Source organism: Cottoperca gobio, chromosome 6, assembly GCF_900634415.1.
Source record: "Cottoperca gobio chromosome 6, fCotGob3.1, whole genome shotgun sequence".
Taxonomy (NCBI): Eukaryota; Metazoa; Chordata; class Actinopteri; order Perciformes; family Bovichtidae; genus Cottoperca; species Cottoperca gobio.
In genome coordinates, this window is record NC_041360.1 from 494,912 (window position 1) to 513,596 (window position 18,685).

General features: G+C 43.6%; 1 protein-coding gene across 1 annotated transcript in view; it reads right to left on the reverse strand.

Annotated features, from left to right (window-relative positions):
- Positions 1-18,685, reverse strand: part of LOC115009306 (aminopeptidase N-like) — a 38,850-nt gene that overhangs the window by 16,525 nt on the left and 3,640 nt on the right. The window contains exons 3-12 of the mRNA XM_029433220.1: positions 13,129-13,245; positions 12,240-12,426; positions 12,008-12,150; positions 7,928-8,064; positions 6,273-6,399; positions 4,937-5,091; positions 4,733-4,846; positions 4,456-4,599; positions 4,165-4,230; positions 3,960-4,025 (exon numbers count right to left, since the gene is read on the reverse strand). Of these exons, the coding sequence (XP_029289080.1) occupies positions 3,960-4,025; positions 4,165-4,230; positions 4,456-4,599; positions 4,733-4,846; positions 4,937-5,091; positions 6,273-6,399; positions 7,928-8,064; positions 12,008-12,150; positions 12,240-12,426; positions 13,129-13,245 (1,256 nt within the window). The remainder of the gene's footprint in view (positions 1-3,959; positions 4,026-4,164; positions 4,231-4,455; positions 4,600-4,732; positions 4,847-4,936; positions 5,092-6,272; positions 6,400-7,927; positions 8,065-12,007; positions 12,151-12,239; positions 12,427-13,128; positions 13,246-18,685) is intronic.

An 18,685-nucleotide genomic window follows, 5' to 3' on the forward strand; every position in this document is an offset into this window, starting at 1 on the left:
TTGAGACCAGGACAAAGAGTTGTAGTCTTACACACTTCTCTGTGCTTCTTTCCGGGCAGTCACCCACTCAAATCCCCATAGTGACTGTGTCTGCCCCACGACCACTGAAACTAATCAAGTCTATGGTTAACAGAAGAGGAGTTATACATGAAAACCTAATTAAAATAAACACCACCACTGCAAAAGTGCAACTAAATCAAAAAATTAAATGTGGGCTCTTAAACATCAGATCTTTATCAACGAAAGCTGGATTGGTAAATGATTTAATATCAGATAATAAGATTGATTTATTTTGTCTCACTGAAACCTGGCTGAGACATGAAGAATATGTCAGTCTAAATGAATCTACTCCACCTGGTCATATTAATACTCACATTCCTCGAGGCACTGGCCGAGGAGGTGGAGTTGGGGCCATATTTGACTCAAACCTCTTGATCAATCCTAAGCCTAAACTAAAATATAACTCTTTTGAAAGCCTTGTTCTTACGCTCTCAAACCCAACATGGAAAACAATAAAGCCAGTTTTATTTGTTACTGTGTACCGCCCTCCTGGTCCGTACTCTGAATTTCTATCTGAATTCTCAGAATTTTTATCAAATTTAGTCCTTAAAACAGATAAAGTAATTATTGTAGGTGACTTTAATATTCATGTGGATGTTGATAGTGACAGCCTTAATAATGCATTTATCTCAATATTAGATTCAATTGGGTTCAGTCAAAATGTACATGAACCAACTCACTGTTTAAACCACACTCTGGACCTTGTTCTGGGATATGGTGTTGAAATTGAAAGTTTATCAGTGTGTCCACATAATCCTCTTTTATCAGACCATTTTTTAATAACTTTTGAAGTCCTGTTACTGGACTACAAGCCAGTAGGCAAAATATCCTACGCTCGATGTTTATCTGAAAGTGCTGTGACTAAATTTAAGGAAGTGATTCCATCAGCACTTGATTCAATACCAGGACTCAATATCAATATAACAGAGGACTCCAATGCTAACTTTAGTCCCTCCCAAATTAATCATCTTGTTGATAGCGCTGCAGCCTCACTGCGAATAACACTCGACTCTGTCGCTCCTCTTAAGAAGAAGATCATAAAACAGAAAAAGAAAGCTCCATGGCTTAATTTACAAATCCGCAAACTAAAACAAAAGTCGAGAAATCTTGAAAGTAAATGGCGTTCCACTAAATTGGAAGAATCTCGTTTAGTCTGGTTAGATCATCTTAAAACGTATAAGAAGGCTCTCCGTAATGCCAGAGCAGCTTATTACTCTTCCTTAATAGAAGAAAATAAGAACAACCCCAGGTTTCTTTTCAGCACTGTAGCCAGGCTGACAGAGAGCCACAGCTCTACAGAGCCTTCTGTTCCTATATCTCTCAGTAGTGACGACTTTATGAGTTTCTTTAACGATAAAATTATAATTATTAGAGACAAAATTAATCTCCTCCTGACCTTAATTGGTAATGACTTAACTTCAACTGTTGGAATTTTAAAAACATCTGTAACTCCTGAAATATATCTAGACTGTTTTACTCCAATCAACCTTAACCAACTAACTTCAACAATCTCATCGTCTAAACCATCAACCTGTCTTTTAGACCCGATTCCAACTAAACTGTTTAAAGAAGTTTTACCCTTAATTAACACTTCGTTATTAAATATGATCAACCTGTCTCTATTATCTGGCTACGTACCAAAATCCTTTAAAGTAGCTGTAATAAAACCACTTCTTAAAAAGCCTGGTCTTGATCCAGAGGTTTTAGCCAACTATAGGCCGATATCTAACCTTCCCTTTCTCGCTAAAATCCTTGAGAAAGCAGTCGCAAAACAGTTGTGTGACTTTTTACATAATAATAGTTTATTTGAGGTTTTTCAATCTGGATTTAGAGTTCATCATAGCACAGAGACGGCACTGGTGAAAGTTACCAATGACCTTCTATTGGCTTCAGACAAAGGACTCGTCTCTGTTCTTGTCTTGTTAGACCTCAGTGCTGCTTTCGACACTGTTGATCATGACATTCTACTACAGAGACTGGAACATTGTGTTGGCATAAAAGGAACCGCACTAAGCTGGTTCAAGTCCTATTTATCTGAGCGATCTCAATTTGTACTTGTTAACGATAAATCCTCCATGACAGCCAAAGTCAGTCTTGGAGTTCCGCAGGGTTCTGTACTTGGACCGATTCTATTCACCTTATATATGCTTCCTTTGGGCAATATTATAAGGAACCACTCTATAAACTTTCATTGTTATGCGGATGATACCCAATTATATCTATCAATTAAACCAGATGAAACCAATCAATTGGCTAAACTTCAAGCATGCCTTAAGGACATAAAAACTTGGATGTCTAGCAACTTTTTGATGTTAAACACAGACAAAACTGAAGTTATTATACTTGGCCCTAAACGCCTCCGAAACGCATTTTCTAATGACATAGAAGCTCTGGATGGCATTAACTTGGCCTCCAGCACCACTGTAAGGAATCTTGGCGTCATCTTTGATCAAGATCTGTCGTTTAACTCCCACATAAAACAAATCTCAAGGACTGCCTTCTTTCATCTACGTAACATTGCAAAAATAAGACACATCCTGTCTCAAAATGATGCAGAAAAACTAGTCCATGCATTTGTTACTTCAAGGCTGGATTACTGCAACTGATTGTTATCAGGTTGTCCAAAAAAGTCGGTTAAGACTCTTCAGTTGATCCAAAATGCAGCGGCACGTGTATTGACTAGAACAAGGAAATGGGATCATATTACTCCTGTATTAGCTGCTCTGCACTGGCTCCCGGTAAAATACAGAATAGAATTCAAAATCCTTCTCCTGACTTACAAATCAATTAAAGGTCAGGCTCCAGCATATCTTAAAGATCTCATAGTACCTTATAAACCAACTAGAGCATTACGCTCCCAGACTGCAGGGTTACTTGTGGTTCCTAGAGTCTCTATGAGTACAATGGGAGCCAGAGCCTTCAGCTATCAAGCTCCTCTCCAGTGGAACCAGCTTCCAGTTTGTGTTCGGGAGGCAGACACACTCTCCACATTTAAGAGTAGGCTAAAGACTTTCCTTTTTGATAAAGCTTATAGTTAGGGCTGGCTCAGGTTTGCCCTGGATCAGCCCCTAGTTATGCTGCTATAGGCTTAGACTGCCGGGGGACACCTCCCTGCTCTCTTCCTTCTCTCCCTCTCTCTTCTTCTCCCTCTCTTCTTCTCCCTCTCTATCTGTATGCATTTATGTAAATGTATGTTACTAACTCACCATCCGGGGTATCATCCCCGGAGTGTCTGTCTCTCATGTGGCAGGTTGCCACTGATAAAGTTTACGTCAGGATCATGAATCGTGACAGCGCCTGCTGACCTGGTCCTGCTGGACACTGGGAAGCCTTATTGACATTTTCCTGGATTCATCCAAACTTTCTATTTCTTTTTTTTTTTCCAACACAACATAATTTCTGTCAAATGTTGTATTTGTACTATGTTGTTTATCCTGTACACACGACATCTATTGCACGTCTGTCCGTCCTGGGAGAGGGATCCCTCCTCAGTTGCTCTCCCTGAGGTTTCTTCCATTTTTTCCCCTTTAATTTTGGGGTTTCTTTTAGGAAGTTTTTCCTTGTGCGATGCGAGGGTCTAAGGACAGAGGATGTTGTAACCTGTACAGTCTGTAAAGCACACTGAGACAAATGTATAATTTGTGATATTGGGCTATACAAATAAATTTGATTTGATTTGATTTGAATATAGAATCAGAAGAGTACGATCTAGACCTGCTGTGAAGAGTGTCTTGAGACAACTTCTGTTGTGACCTGGTGCTATGTAATAACATTTGACTTGAGAAGGTGTTACAAAGTTACAAGGCTTTAACAAAGCACCACATGTTGAAGTTAACTGTAATAAAAAATATGTAAACTTATAATATTTTTGGAAATTAAAAAGGAATCTTTCATCTTACCATTTGTAGATGGTGCCACAAGTCCTTCCCTACTGTGTTACTGTAGGCAAAGTGTTTGAGGTATGTCTGAAGACAAAAATAAAACATCTATTTCAACATCTTGTCATAAACACTCTTTCCATGTGAGTGGGGTTACAATAATACATCTCAACACCAACATGTACATATAATGGTTTTATGCAAACACCATTACAGACAAACATACACTCAGTCCTTGGACAAACACTGGCTCTGAGAGGAAATCGGACACCATCCTCAACACAGCTGCACCCTGAGGAGCCAAAGAAACACAGACAGAGGCATGTGCTCAATCAATCAATGAGTTTACAATAGGCAAAAGGTACACTTTTATTGTATAGCTATACAGTACAATACAATGTACAGTAGTTGAACAAAACCAGTAATTCAATGATTACTTTTCCAGTTGCTGAAATGTCTGCTTTTCAAAGTACACTTTCTGGCCTTACATAAGAATATTTAGCTGATTGCTGTGTACCTTGCTGTATGATATGGTATCAAACTGCTCACTAATCTGGCCTGGCAGGATAATACTATCTTCTTTAGAAGACAGAGGATGAGAGGAGGTTAATGCATCCACTGCAAATACCCTGTGGACGTCATCGAGGATTATCAAGTCTTTCTGGAGCAAGCAGACGGACATAAATGTATTTAGATTTCATATGATGTGCAAAGGTTATAACAGAAATGTATATATCAATTGTTAAGAGGGTAGCAAGTGTCAAATCCAAATGCACGGAGCTTTGTGTTCTCACCACGTTCCATGAGGGCTCAGCATGGTCTGCTCCCAGGTAAGACACATATGAAGCAAAGCCCTCGTTCAGCCAGACCTCATTCCACCAGCGCAGAGTCACCAGGTTACCAAACCACTGCCCCAGAGATGACACCAGTCCATTTGTTAACTAAGTCAATCAATCAATAGACACAATGCAAAATAAACTTCTTTTTTTTTAAATCACCATGTGTGCTAGTTCATGAGCAATGATGGTGGCAGTAGTCTCTTTATTTCTGTTAGAGGAGATCACAGTGTCATAGAGAAGGTTGGTTTCTCTGTATGTCACCAAACCCCAGTTCTCCATTGCACCAAAATGGAAGTCTGGCAGAGCGATTTGATCTGTAGAGAGCAGGTTTAAAGCAGTTTAAAAGAACTGAACTCAAAGTAGCAGCAACACAACCATAAAAATGTGGTTTATCACAAAAAAACATTTCCTCACTTCCCTCTAGTGGTACCAAGCTACACAGGGAGAGCAGAGCAACAGCGTTCCATAAACCCTGTTGTACTGGGATGCTAGCAGAAATCTCAGTGAAGTATATCTCAAAAGCAAGGTAAAATATTTTATGGTTTGCAATTTGAGTAAACCAAACCCATAGATTGACATTTCAGCAAAATTTTAATCCATAAGGAAATTGGAACATCTCGCTGATGAGATTATCCTGTTTTACCTTGAAGAGGGATATTGGGGTAGGATATGTTGCAATGATGACTCAATTAAAAGTGTAAGTGGATGAGAGCTCATAGAGAGAAAGACCGTTGTATTTTTATAAAAGGGTTTACATTTTAACATCATGAGATAACCATTAAACGTAGAGTGATTTCCGGGTGGGTTGTAATGCAGCAATCGGCTTACTCAGCCAAGCGATCACGCGTCAGGTTCCCATCCAAATGTAGTGCATATTTTAACCAAACTCCAGAAATCCAGCAAAGTAAATGCAAATATATATGCATTCTAATCCACTACCATTATGTGAACTTTAAGAGTTGCACAAATCAAGATAAACCGTATATGGTGGTAATTCTCCTATCAGGTGCCATGAAACCATTGCAGGCATTTCTTGTCTCGGCTATGTGAAGTTGTACTGGATAGGTATAGTGGTCCTTCGAGCTAAACCCTATAGTCAGCATGCTAAAATGCTCACAATGATTACTTTACATTACAGTTCATTTAGCTGACGCTTTTGTCCAAAGCGACAATAAGTGCAAACAATCATGAGGATACAACTCCGAACTGCAAGAATCTTGCAAGTACATTAGCTTCAAATGATGGTGTTGACATACTGCCAAGAAGAAATGTGTACCATGTTCACCAACTTAGTTTAGCAGGTTAGCCGGCTAACATTAGCTAATTAACACTGAACACAAACTACGACTGTCATCAGTTTTGCCGGTATTTGGTCATAAACAACAGCATTGGTTTAATTGGTTTCAATAAATTTGCCACCTGAAATAAGGAAGAAATAGGAATAAAATCCATAATTTAATATGCCCATGAAAGACGATTATAAAAGCTGGCTCACCTGACTTGCTCAGAGGGTAAGAGATGTTATAGTACAACTGGAGGAAGTCCAGTATAGGTCCAGTCACATTGAGGGCATAGTCTCCCTGTCCCTGCTCAATGGCTTTCCTGCGAGCCCAGATACGGATCTGACACACAACAGCAAACTCTTATGTGTATTATGTATTATCATGCAGTAATCTTTTAAGTCTGAAGTGTAGATATTTTCATAAACTTACAGACTACACTACTAAATATGTACAGTACATACATTTTAATTAACAACATAGTAGATAGTAGTTTATAGTCATTAAACCAAATCCAAATGTGTTGGAAAACAATTATTCAGTTAATCAAATATTAGCTGAATAAACATTATCTTTGATAATCAGTTAATCATTTAAGTAATTTATAAAGGTAATATATCAAATGCTAAAGTTTAAAGTTTAATATCATGTTAAATTGAATATATGTGTGTCTTAGACTTTTGGTAATACAAAACAAGACTTGGGCTCTGTGAAGTTGTGATTGACAGACAAAACAATATATCTATGGTTTGAAAAATAATCAACAAATTATTGAAATAATACTTGACTGATGTTCAATAAGGAGGTTTTTCCTTCCTGTCACTTTTATTTCTAATAGGAATTCCTACTGTTATTTTACAACTCCTATGTACTCTGTTACTTCCGCTTTCCCACACTGTCAAAATCCCTAATAAAATTCTGACTTTACCATATCTGGCCAATGAACTTTCTTTCCCGAAGCCAACCAGTCGATGGATGCTGGTCTTTGAATATCACTACATTTCTGTCATTCTGTCTGTCAGACCTGCGATAACAGCTGACATTTGGCCTTACAGTCACTAACCCTGTGTTTTCTCACAGTTGTAATACATGTCTGATGTCTCTGTCTGCTAGCATTTGACAGACAGTAGCTGACACTTTGAACATCTGTCTGCTGATTGCCTGACAAGTCTCTGTGCCTTTTAGTAGACAGAAATGTGTGTTATCTGATCCTGCCCATGCAACTCTACTGTATAAATGACTTGTGTTTCTGTGTACTCAGTCAGATACTTGTAGCACACCAGCTGCAGGTTGTCTGTCCTTTCAGCTGAAAACGATTGATTCTGTTGAACACTTCTGACTCTTCATTAAATAACACCAAAGCTCTAACTTCTATATTTGTTCATTCCTTACCGGAAGGTGATTAATTGTTTAATTACCACCACAGCTGTATGCTAGTTAGTTTGTGAAGTGTGCAGGTTTCTTTTCACCCATGTTTTTGATTAGATTCTATTGCAAATGCAGGTTGTTGAGCTAAACCTTGAACTACCAACTTCATATTTTGGTCTTGACTGACATGTTTTGTCAGTGAGCATCATCAGTTTTTCTTCTTTCTTCTGGTACTTAGAATAATCTGAATCTTGATAACCTTACTAAAACTTTTGTGCTTTTTGTTTAGCTTTTTGTTACCAAATGTATCAGGTTTATAGACCTTTTCTCAAAGCAGACATTTCGACAGAAAAATAGAGGTGGGATTTATAACTAAAATGACGGCTCTTCTCCAGGACTTAATGCACTGTTTTACGGGTCATATTGTCTGCTATGAAAGTGGTCTGTTTAACTTTAACCACTGCATTAAAGTAATGAAAATGAAAGATAATGTCACAGTTACCAGAGTGTCTCCTTGTGTAGCACTGAGGTGTGTGTAGTCAGAGATGACAATGGCCAGTAGATAGGTGGACATTGTCTTGGTGGGCTCAAATTTGGTCTGTGTCAAAGCTACTCCATCAATAGTAGTGTTAACAACATCTTAAAAGACACAAACACACAGTTAAACAAACTCTAAACAATAATACATTTATTCATATAGCAATGGGATGTAAATTATCATTTACATTTTAGAAAATAGATTTTAGGAGAATTATAAATGTTTCTGTTTGGTTTATGTCTGTATTTCACTTTCTCTGCCTGCTTTCTGTGACATTTTGGATATTTTGAAAATAGATTTCACGCCAAAATTTGCAAGTCATTAAATTAAATTAATTAAATTAAACCTCTCTGGGAACCATCACCTTATCGTGGTGGAGAGGTTTGTGTGTCCCTATGAACCTGAGAGCTGTGTTGTCTGGAGCCTAGTGCTCCTGGTAGGGTCTCCCAAGGCAAATTGGTCTCAGGCGAGGGGCCAGACTAAGAATGGTTCAAAAACGACTTCATGAAAGAAAGGGAAAGGAAAGGAGAGACCCTGCCCGGAGGAAGCCCGGGGCCCCCGTCTGGAGCCAGGCCCAGAGGGAGGGCCCGACAGCGAGCGCCTGGTGGCCGGGTTTGCCACGGAGCCCGGTCGGGCACAGCCCGAAGAAGCTACGTGGTGCCTCCCATCCATCCATCCTGTGGGCCCACCACTCATGGGAAAAACCGCTGGGGTCGGGTGCGCTGTCACACGGGTGGCAGTGATGGTCAGGGACCTCGACGGACCAGACCCGGGCAGCAGAGGCTGGCTCTGGGGACGTGGAACGTCACCTCTCTGTGGGGGAAGGAGCCGGAACTAGTGCGGGAGGTGGATCGCTACCAGTTGGATCTGGTGGGGCTTACCTCCACGCACAGTCTTGGCTCTGGAACCGTACTCCTGGATAGGGGTTGGACTCTATTCTTCTCCGGAGTTGCCCAAGGTGTGAGGCCTCGGGCCAGGGTGGGGATACTCACTAGCCCCCGGCTGAGCGCCGCCACGTTGGAGTTTATCCCGGTGGACGAGAGGGTCGCCTCCCTACGCCTTCGGGTTATGGGGGGGAAAACTCTGACTGTTGTTTGTGCCTATGCCCCAAACCGCAGTTCTGAGTATTCGGCCTTCTTGGAGACCCTGAATGGAGCCCTGCAGGTGGCTCCAGTAGGGGACTCCGTAGTCTTGCTGGGAGACTTCAACGCACACGTGGGAAACGATGGAGACACCTGGAGAGGCGTGATTGGGAGGAAGGGCCTCCCTGATCTAAACCCGAACGGTCGTTTGTTGTTGGACTTCTGTGCTAGTCATGGAATGGCCATAACAAACACCATGTTCGAACATAAGGATGCTCATAAGTGCACGTGGTACCAGAGCACCCTAGGCCAAAGGTCAATGATCGATTTCGTAATCGTATCATCTGATCTGAGGCCGCATGTTTTGGACACTCGGGTGAAGAGAGGGGCGGAGCTGTCGACTGATCACCATCTGGTGGTGAGTTGGATCAAGGGGTGGGGGAAGACTCTGGACAGACTTGGTAAACCCAAACGGGTAGTGCGGGTGAACTGGGAACGTCTGGAGGAAGCCCCTGTCCTGGGGATCTTTAACTCACACCTCCGGCGGAGCTTTTCAGCCATCCCTGTGGAGGTTGGGGGCATTGAACCTGAGTGGGCGATGTTCAAAACCTCTATTGCTGAAGCTGCGGTGATGAGCTGTGGTCTCAAGGTCTTAGGTGCCTCAAGGGGCGGTAACCCTCGAACACCGTGGTGGACCCCGGTGGTCAGGGAAGCCGTCCGACTGAAGAAGGAGTCCTTCCGGGTTATGTTATCCGGGAGGACTCCGGAAACAGTTGCAGGGTATCGAAGGACTAGAAGGGCGGCAGCTTCTGCCGTGTCAGAGGCAAAGCAGCGGGTGTGGGAGAAGTTCGGAGAAGCTATGGAGAAGGACTTTCGGTCGGCACCAAGGTGCTTCTGGAAAACCATCCGGCACCTCAGGAGGGGGAAGCGAGGAACCATCCAAGCTGTGTACAGCAAGGGTGGGACCCTGCTGACTTCAACTGAGAAGGTTATCGGCCGCTGGAAGGAGCACTTTGAGGAACTCCTGAATCCGACTAACACGCCCTCTATGGTTGAGGCAGAGCTGGAAGCTGATGGGGGATCATCGTCAATTTCCCTGATGGAAGTCACTGAGGTAGTCAAACAACTCCACAGTGGCAAAGCCGCAGGGGTTGATGAGATCCGTCCAGAAATGCTGAAGGCTTTGGGTGTTGAGGGGCTGTCTTGGTTGACACGCCTCGTCAACATTGCGTGGAAGTCTGGGACAGTGCCTAGGGGTTGGCAGACCGGGGTGGTGGTTCCCCTATTTAAAAAGGGGGACCAGAGAGTGTGTGCCAATTACAGGGGTATCACACTTCTCAACCTCCCTGGTAAAGTCTACTCCAAGGTACTGGAAAGGAGGGTTCGGCCGGTAGTCGAACCTCTGATTGAAGAGGAACAATGCGGATTCCGTCCTGGTCGTGGAACAACAGACCAACTCTTTACTCTTGCAAGGATCCTGGAGGGGGCCTGGGAGTACGCCCATCCGGTCTACATGTGTTTTGTGGATCTGGAGAAGGCGTATGACCGGGTCCCCCGGGTGATACTGTGGGAGGTGCTGCGGGAGTATGGGGTGAGGGGGTCACTTTTGAGGGCCATCCAATCCCTGTACGCCCAAAGCGAGAGTTGTGTCCGGATACTCGGCAGTAAGTCGGACTCGTTTCCCGTGAATGTTGGCCTCCGCCAGGGCTGCGCTTTATCACCAATCCTGTTCGTGATTTTCATGGATAGGATATCGAGGCGTAGTCGTGGAGGAGAGGGGTTGCAGTTCGGTGACCTGAGGATCTCATCGCTGCTCTTTGCAGATGATGTGGTCCTTATGGCATCATCGGTCTTTGACCTTCAACACTCACTGGATCGGTTCGCAGCCGAGTGTGCAGCGGTTGGGATGAGGATCAGCACCTCCAAATCTGAGGCCATGGCTCTCAGCAGGAAACCGGTGGATTGCCTACTCCGGGTAGGGAATGAGCCATTACCCCAAGTGAAGGAGTTCAAGTACCTCGGGGTCTTGTTCGCGAGTGAGGGGACAATGGAGCGAGAGATTGGCCGGAGAATCGGCGCAGCGGGGGCGGTATTACAGTCACTTTACCGCACCGTTGTGACGAAAAGAGAGCTGAGCCAGAAGGCAAAGCTCTCAATATACCGGTCGATCTTCGTTCCTACCCTCACCTATGGTCATGAAGGCTGGGTCATGACCGAAAGAACGAGATCACGGGTACAAGCGGCCGAAATGGGTTTTCTCAGACGGGTGGCTGGCGTCTCCCTTAGAGATAGGGTGAGAAGCTCAGCCATCCGTGAGAGACTCGGAGTAGAGCCGCTGCTCCTTTACGTTGAAAGGAGCCAGTTGAGGTGGTTCGGGCATCTAGTAAGGATGCCACCTGGGCGCCTCCCTAGGGAGGTGTTCCAGGCACGTCCAGCTGGGAGGAGACCCCGGGGAAGACCCAGGACTCGGTGGAGAGATTATATCTCCTCACTGGCCTGGGAACGCCTCAGGATCCCCCAGTCGGAGCTGGAGGATGTGGCCCGGAGAAGGGAAGATTGGGGTTCCTTACTGGAGCTGCTGCCCCCGCGACCCGATCCCGGATAAGCGGTAGACGATGGATGGATGGATGGATAAATTAAATTAACAAAAACTATGCAACACAATGTAGACCTTGGCCTTTGGGGGGCCTTGGAGGTCTATGAGCCAAGAGTTGCCTGCCTGAAATGAGCATGGCTAGGTATGGAAGTTTTAAAACTCTGTGGTGATAATTGCAGCATATCAATCAATTAACCAATCAATTTTATTTGTCTCATTTAATCATATTATATATAAATAGATTGGAGGGAGTTGCATTCTTAGGCAGTGATATATCTACAGTATATGCATGCAAAGTAATAATTGATCATTTTAAATGTGGATTTATGTAAATGCTCTGTTTTGATACATGTAGACTGTTCTGACCTATTTCCATGCCATTGGACAGGGCTACAGTTCCAGGGGGGTGGATGAGAGTTACATAGAAAATAGCTTTCATGGCTGGCTCATCGAAACAAGGGAAGGTCTTTCTGGCATGAGTCGGATGCATCTGAGAGGTGGCAACAATCCTGAGAAAAACATATTGAACACAATGCAGAGATTTGAAATGATCTTACCAAAACTATTCTAAATATAGGACACAAAATAGAGAACTTACTTTAGAACTCCATCTTCTTCATATTCACTCCTGTAAAAACCTGCCAAGTCATCAGCTAGTTCTCCAGTGAACTCTGTGTACAGCTGATACTTCTGTTTTTGAGTTAATTTACTATTCAGCTCGATAACCAGATACTGGGTCTTAGGCTGCAGCCAGGAGGACTGAATTCTGGGAGCAGACCCACCACCTGGAGAAGAAATAGAATTAATGCGGGGGAAAGTGAAATGGGAATATTATATCCCACCGTCATTTTGTGCCGTGGATAAGGACTGAAAGGCTAGTTGCAACAGAGCAGGATGAAGTATTTTTGTAGGCCAACAAAAGCCAATGGGATTTTTCCATTGGATTTTGGATTATTCCGAAAATAAACTCTGATAGTATATGCTTATTATACATACACGCTTTATTCAGAAAGATAAGATCTTCTGAAATGAACACCACCTTATGATTTTTGAAGCATCAATGCAATTGCTAGGAGTAAAAAGCTAACATTAGGCTATACATGTAAACCAACTACACCACTCATGACTTCAACATCACCATCACTAAGCTTCCAACTTGAAATGTGATTTTGCAGCATTCAAAGAGAACTACAATTGGAAAATACTATTAATTGATAAATCTACAAGTTGGAAATTTTGAGTTAAAATAGTATGCATGAGCTCGAATATAAACAAAACGAGGAAGTGCAAAATGCTAATTAATTTACGGGCTTTAGGACATATCCCTGTAGATCTCTATGGCCTGGTAGCCCATACTCTCAGGACTCCCTCGAGGACACAGTCTAAAGCCTTCTCCAAGGCTGTGTGTGTGTGTGTGTGTGTGTGTGTGTGTGTGTGTGTGTGTGTGTGTGTGTGTGTGTGTGTGTGTGTGTGTGTGTAGACTGTACCTGAAGCATTGAGCCTAGCAATGTGTGAGTTGTCGAGTTTGGTGTAGTTGAGTGCGTTGGAGTGGATCAGGATGAGATTTGTTTCTTTTAAACACTCAAACTCCACCGTGGATTGGCCTAGTGAATAAAAGGAAATGGCAAATACATTAAAGAGGACATATTATGCAAAATGCACTATTCAGATGCTGGATATGATGTCCTTTGGGTTGCTGTGCTGAACGACCTCCAACTAGGTGACCATCCCTGCCGGCGGAGTACCTATTGAATCGACCTCACTGTCCACCATTTTGATTTCCTTGCTATCGTGGACCTGAGCCAATGAGCAAAGCATGCTGTCTTGTTTTGTACTGTATGTACAATTATTACTCCAGACGACGACCTTCTATAACTCAAGAATTGTGTTATAACAATAGCATTGTTCAGCAGTCCTTTCCGTAAAGAAAATATCCATATATATGACTGATTACGGTGATCAGTGTGGTTTATAACCATAACTAAATTATTTTATTATCACATAAAGCCAAAAACTAAATCACGGGTCTTTAACCTACCCAAATTCTCCCATACTGAAGACCAGTCGGGTTAAAGAGGCCGGTATGCAAATGAAGGTACCAGGAGGGAGTTGCAAAAGTCAAGGCGAAAGAGTGTATCTGCAGGAGCGGGCTGTTGCAGCGATGTTGGCAGTGAAGGACAGTTGGTCGTCCAGTGTCACACCCAGATTCCTTGCAGTCCAAGTCGGGGAAACAACCGAGGTGCCAATGTTGATAGTAAAGTCTTGGATAGGAGAGCCCTTCCCTGGAAGGAAAAGCAGTTCAGTCTTGTCAAGGTTGAGTTTCATGTGGTGTGCAGACATCCACTGAGAGATGTCAGCCAGACAAGCAGAGAGTTGTGCCTCCACCTGGGCTTCAGTCTAGGAAAAGACAGAATCAGTTGAGTGTCATCTGCGTAGCTGTGGTAGAAGAAGCCATGAATGACAGAGCCAAGTGAATTGGTGTACAGAGAAAAGAGGAGGGGACCTAGGATGGACCCCTGAGGAACCCCAGTGGTGAGCTGACAGGGTTCTGACACAGATCCTCTTTAAGTACACTGTAGGTACGGTCTGTGAGGTAGGATTTGAGCAGGGTGAAAGCAGTGCCTGAGACTCCCAGTTCTTGTAGAGGAGGATCTGTTAGTTCACTGTGTTGAGTGCAGCAGAAAGGTCCAGAAGGATGACAACAGAGGAGAGGGAAGCTGACCTAGCAGCGTGAAGTCCCTCAGTGACGGCGAGGAGGGCAGTCTCAGTTGAGTGATCTGCCTTAAACCAGATTGGTGGGGATCATAAGGGTTGTTCTGATAAAGGTAAGTAGACAGTTGATTGAAAACTGTACAGTCAAGTGTTTTGGAAAGAAATGGAAGAAGAGAGACAGGTCAGTAGTTCACTTCAGAAGGGTCGAGTGTGGGTTTCTTTTTTACATGTTTTCCAAAACCGTTCTGGGCTTGACTTACCATTCGTATCATGTCTGATAAGGAACAGTATGAGGGGCTGTCTTACTTGTTATCTGTGAGGTGTGTGTTGTTTTATAATGCATGTTGTCTCTTGTGATCATTAGTTTATTGTCAGTGTGAGCCTTGTGTGTTTCTTTTGTGTCAAGGAGGTGACGTCTGTTTTGTATGTATGTATCTATCTATCAGTATCAGCTGGTTGGATGACAACTGCTGGTTTCCACTGTCCATGATCCTGGAATAGGATTATTTGTCCTTCATGCACTGATGACATAGGTTTGACAGACCTGTTGTAATATATTTTCTGGTGATTGGTGGACTTTTATCGCAAGAGCATCTCTGAGGCTGACCACCTTGGGCTGCTGGTGTGTGCTGGGTAGGATTAAGTTGTAGTTGGGCTGGTTATCTGAAGTTGTTAAGTGGGGTGTTGTGATCTCAAGGAGACTCAGATAGATCTATGATCAGCTTTGGCTTTTTCCATTAGGGATTTGTCAATCTGCAAAGATTTCTCAGCGAGACTATTGCTTTGAGGATAGTGCAGACTGCTTGTTGTATGGGTAAACTCCCATGTGCTAACAAAGTTTTCAAACTCTATACATTTATTCATTATCCAATATAAAAGTCTCTGGTATGCTGTGTCTGGCGAAAGCTACTTTTAGTTTGTGCATCACAGCAGAAGCTGTTGTGCTGTGTAGTTTATCAAGCTCAAAATATCTGCTGTAACAGTCTATTCAGACTAAATAGTTTTCATTGTTCCATGTGAACAGATCAATGGCGACTGTTGGCCTGTCTGGGATCTTGTGGCTTATCATGGGCTTTTTAGTGTTGGATGACCTGTGTTTCAGATATGTGGGCCACTTTCCAACCATCTCCTCAATCTGCCAAAATAGGATGTCACATGCTCTCTGTTTGCACTTTTCTATGCCCATGTGACCTGCATGTATTCGGTACATCTCTGCATGTAATGAGGTAGGGATGATGATTTTCTCACCCTTGAGTATGTCATTCATCTGTGAAAGCTCATCTTGATGATTCAAGTATTCTGCTATGGTCTAAGAGCACATTCTCCTCTCTTCAGGCCATCTTTCCTTGATTTTTTTCTCTCTCAGTGTCATGTGCTAAGTGTCTTTTTAAGTTTCTGCTGATTTCTTCGACCTTAGTGTCACTGACGGGTAAACTGCTAGTATACTGTGTATACATGCCTTCTCTGAGGCTGTCATCCTGGTCAGACAATGACTTCCTGTACAGAGTGTCTGCAACAGGAATGTCCTAGCCTGGTCTTTTGATGATAGTAAAATCGTACCTCTGTAGTTGAAGTATCATCCTCTGTAGCCTTCGAGGCGCTGCCGCGAGCGGTTTTTACAATCTTGGCCGGATCAGGCTTGATTCTGTCTTTAGTTATATGGTACCCAAAGTACTTGACCTCTGTGGCACAGATCGTGCTCTTCACCGGATTGAGCTAAACTCCTCACTCTCTGGAGAGTGTTGCAGCACGGCACAGAGGTTCTTGTCGTGCTCTTCCTTATTTCTGCTTAAGATGAAGACATAGTCGACTATCGCTGTGACCACTTGCTCAGATATCAGTCCAAAAGGTAGGCCAAGGAATCTGTACTGTACAAACACGGTGTTAAATGTCATCATTTTCGATGATTCCTCTGTGAGCTTTATGGAACAGTAGCCTGACCTGGCATCCATGACGCTGAAGTAGCAGGCTCCAGTTAACTTGGATGTGATATCGTCGAGGGTAGGTAAAGGTTTGTGTGGTCCTATGGAGATCTTTTCAAGTCTTTAGGGTCAAGGCACATTTGCCTGTGTGTGTCTTTTCTGCTGCTACCATCAAGTTGACCCATGCACTTGGTTCAGTGACTTTCACTGAACCACTGATTTGCCTTTTCTCCATGTCCTGTAACTCCTCTTGTATAAAGTTACGCAGGGCGAGGGGAACACACCTTGGCAGGTATTGTGTTGGAGTCTATGTGAATTGTGCGCTCACAAGGAAACAGTCCTATGGCTGTGAAGACATCTGGAAACTTATCCATGATAGGAACCTTAGATGTGCCAGCTATAGACAATATGAGTTTAATGAGTCCAAAGTCCAGGCATGCTTTTAATCTTAGCACTTGGGGTGCATGTGTGTCAAAAACATGAAGTTTAAGCATCAATTGAATGTATTTGTAATGACACTTAATATGTGTAACAAAACTTCAAACTTGGAAGGTGTAGGCTAAGTTTTGCCATTTTGTTTTACTTTTTATTTTGCAGACTAGCCTGTTGAAGTTAACGTTAGCATGTTGTGCGGCTAATGTGGCTAGCTTCGAGTGTAGGCCAACATGCTATACTATGCTATGCTATATGTAACATAACACTGAGAAAAACTTTGTGAATGCCTCATTTGAAGTCAGTTATAGAGTATAACACAGTAGTAGGGTGGATGTGGGTAACTTTTTTTTCATGTGGAATTTTGTAAAGCATATAGACTTAATAGATGTACCATGAAGGTCACGGACGTTGACATCTTGGAACTATACTATGTTCTTTTTTTTTAATAGTATTTCCTCTCTCCACACTGTGCTGCTATTGCCATGCCTGATAAGCGGAAACAGCAGTGCTGCAATGTGCTGAGAGACGATGACGACGATATTTAATGTCAGTCGTCAAGTGTGAAATTATTTCTTGAATCATATCAGATCCATTTGCAACATCAAAGACAAACATTTAAGACAAGACATAAGGATACATACATTTAACATAACAATCATCAAACACAATGTATTCAAGACCGATGCTACAGTGCTCCATCGCTCAGCAAGGGTTTGCCTCTGAAGAACGAGTGAAAGTCATCGCTCAGCAGATGGAGAGAGCATAGCGTATAGAGCTGGCAAATGTTACATCTAACTTTGGGAATAAAGGGTGAATTGGTGAATAAAGGAATGGAAAAGGATAAAAGAGCAAACTAAAAAAAGAAAAGTGCAACAGACTATTTGAACAGAAAGCGGAGATAAATGAGGGAAGCAGGAACATTTAGCCATAGTTAGAACCATTGTAGATTGATCCTAGATGTATGATTGAACCCCACTAGAAGTCAGTGTTCAGAAACCACAAGTAGAATCACTGAAAAGTACGCAATTGGTTTTGCAGACATAACAATGGAAAAAATTAAAATCAGGCCAGTTGTTTTTCTGTAATCCTGCTGACAAGACAAACAAACCAAACCGAAAACATAATCTCCTTGGCGGAGGAGAATCTAATGGAATATTAGATTTTGTTAAAGACATGCGTTATACTGTATATGTCACGGTGGGGAAAGGGTGAGGACCCAAATGCAAGACGGCAGACGAGGCGATTAACAAAAGAGGGCTTTATTCCAAAAAGCTTACTAAAGTACAAAATAAGACAAAAAGTTCAACTTTAAACACAAACCAGGAAGCACGAGGAGCATGAGACAGGGATATATACACACAGACACTAAACGAGGGGAACGAGACACAGCTGGGGTGAGAAGCTAAAACACAAGAGCAAGGTGAACGGACACAGGAGGAACAAAGCAACAATCACAGAGAGGGAAACAAAAAACCAGTAGGGCGGGAGGAGGGGGTCCGGAGGAGGGATCAAGGGGCAAACAAGGAGGCCCCCGCTCTGGAGGCTGGGCAGGAGGCCCGCGAAGCGGGCGGGGCTGCTCAGGAGTTCGGCAGAGAGGCCGGGCTGGATGCGGGCGGAGCCGCTCAGGAGGCTGGCGGAGAGTCCGGGCTGGAGGAAGTACTAGGGTACGGAGAGAAGAGGGGAGCAAAGGGGTCTGGGGAAGAGAGGGGATACAAGGGGTCTCGGGAAGAGAGGGGAGCGAAGGGGTCTCGGGAAGAGAGGGGAGCAAAGGGGCAGGGGTCTTGAGGGACGGAGGGAGCACAGGGGCTGGGGTCTCGAGGGACGGAGGGAGCACAGGAGCTGGGGTCTCGAGGGTCGGAGGGAGCACAGGGGCTGGGGTCTCGGGGGGCAAAGGGAGCACAGGGACTGGGGTCTCGGAGGGCGAAGGGAGCACAGGGCCTGGGGTCTCGGGGGGGCAAAGGGAGCACAGGGGTCC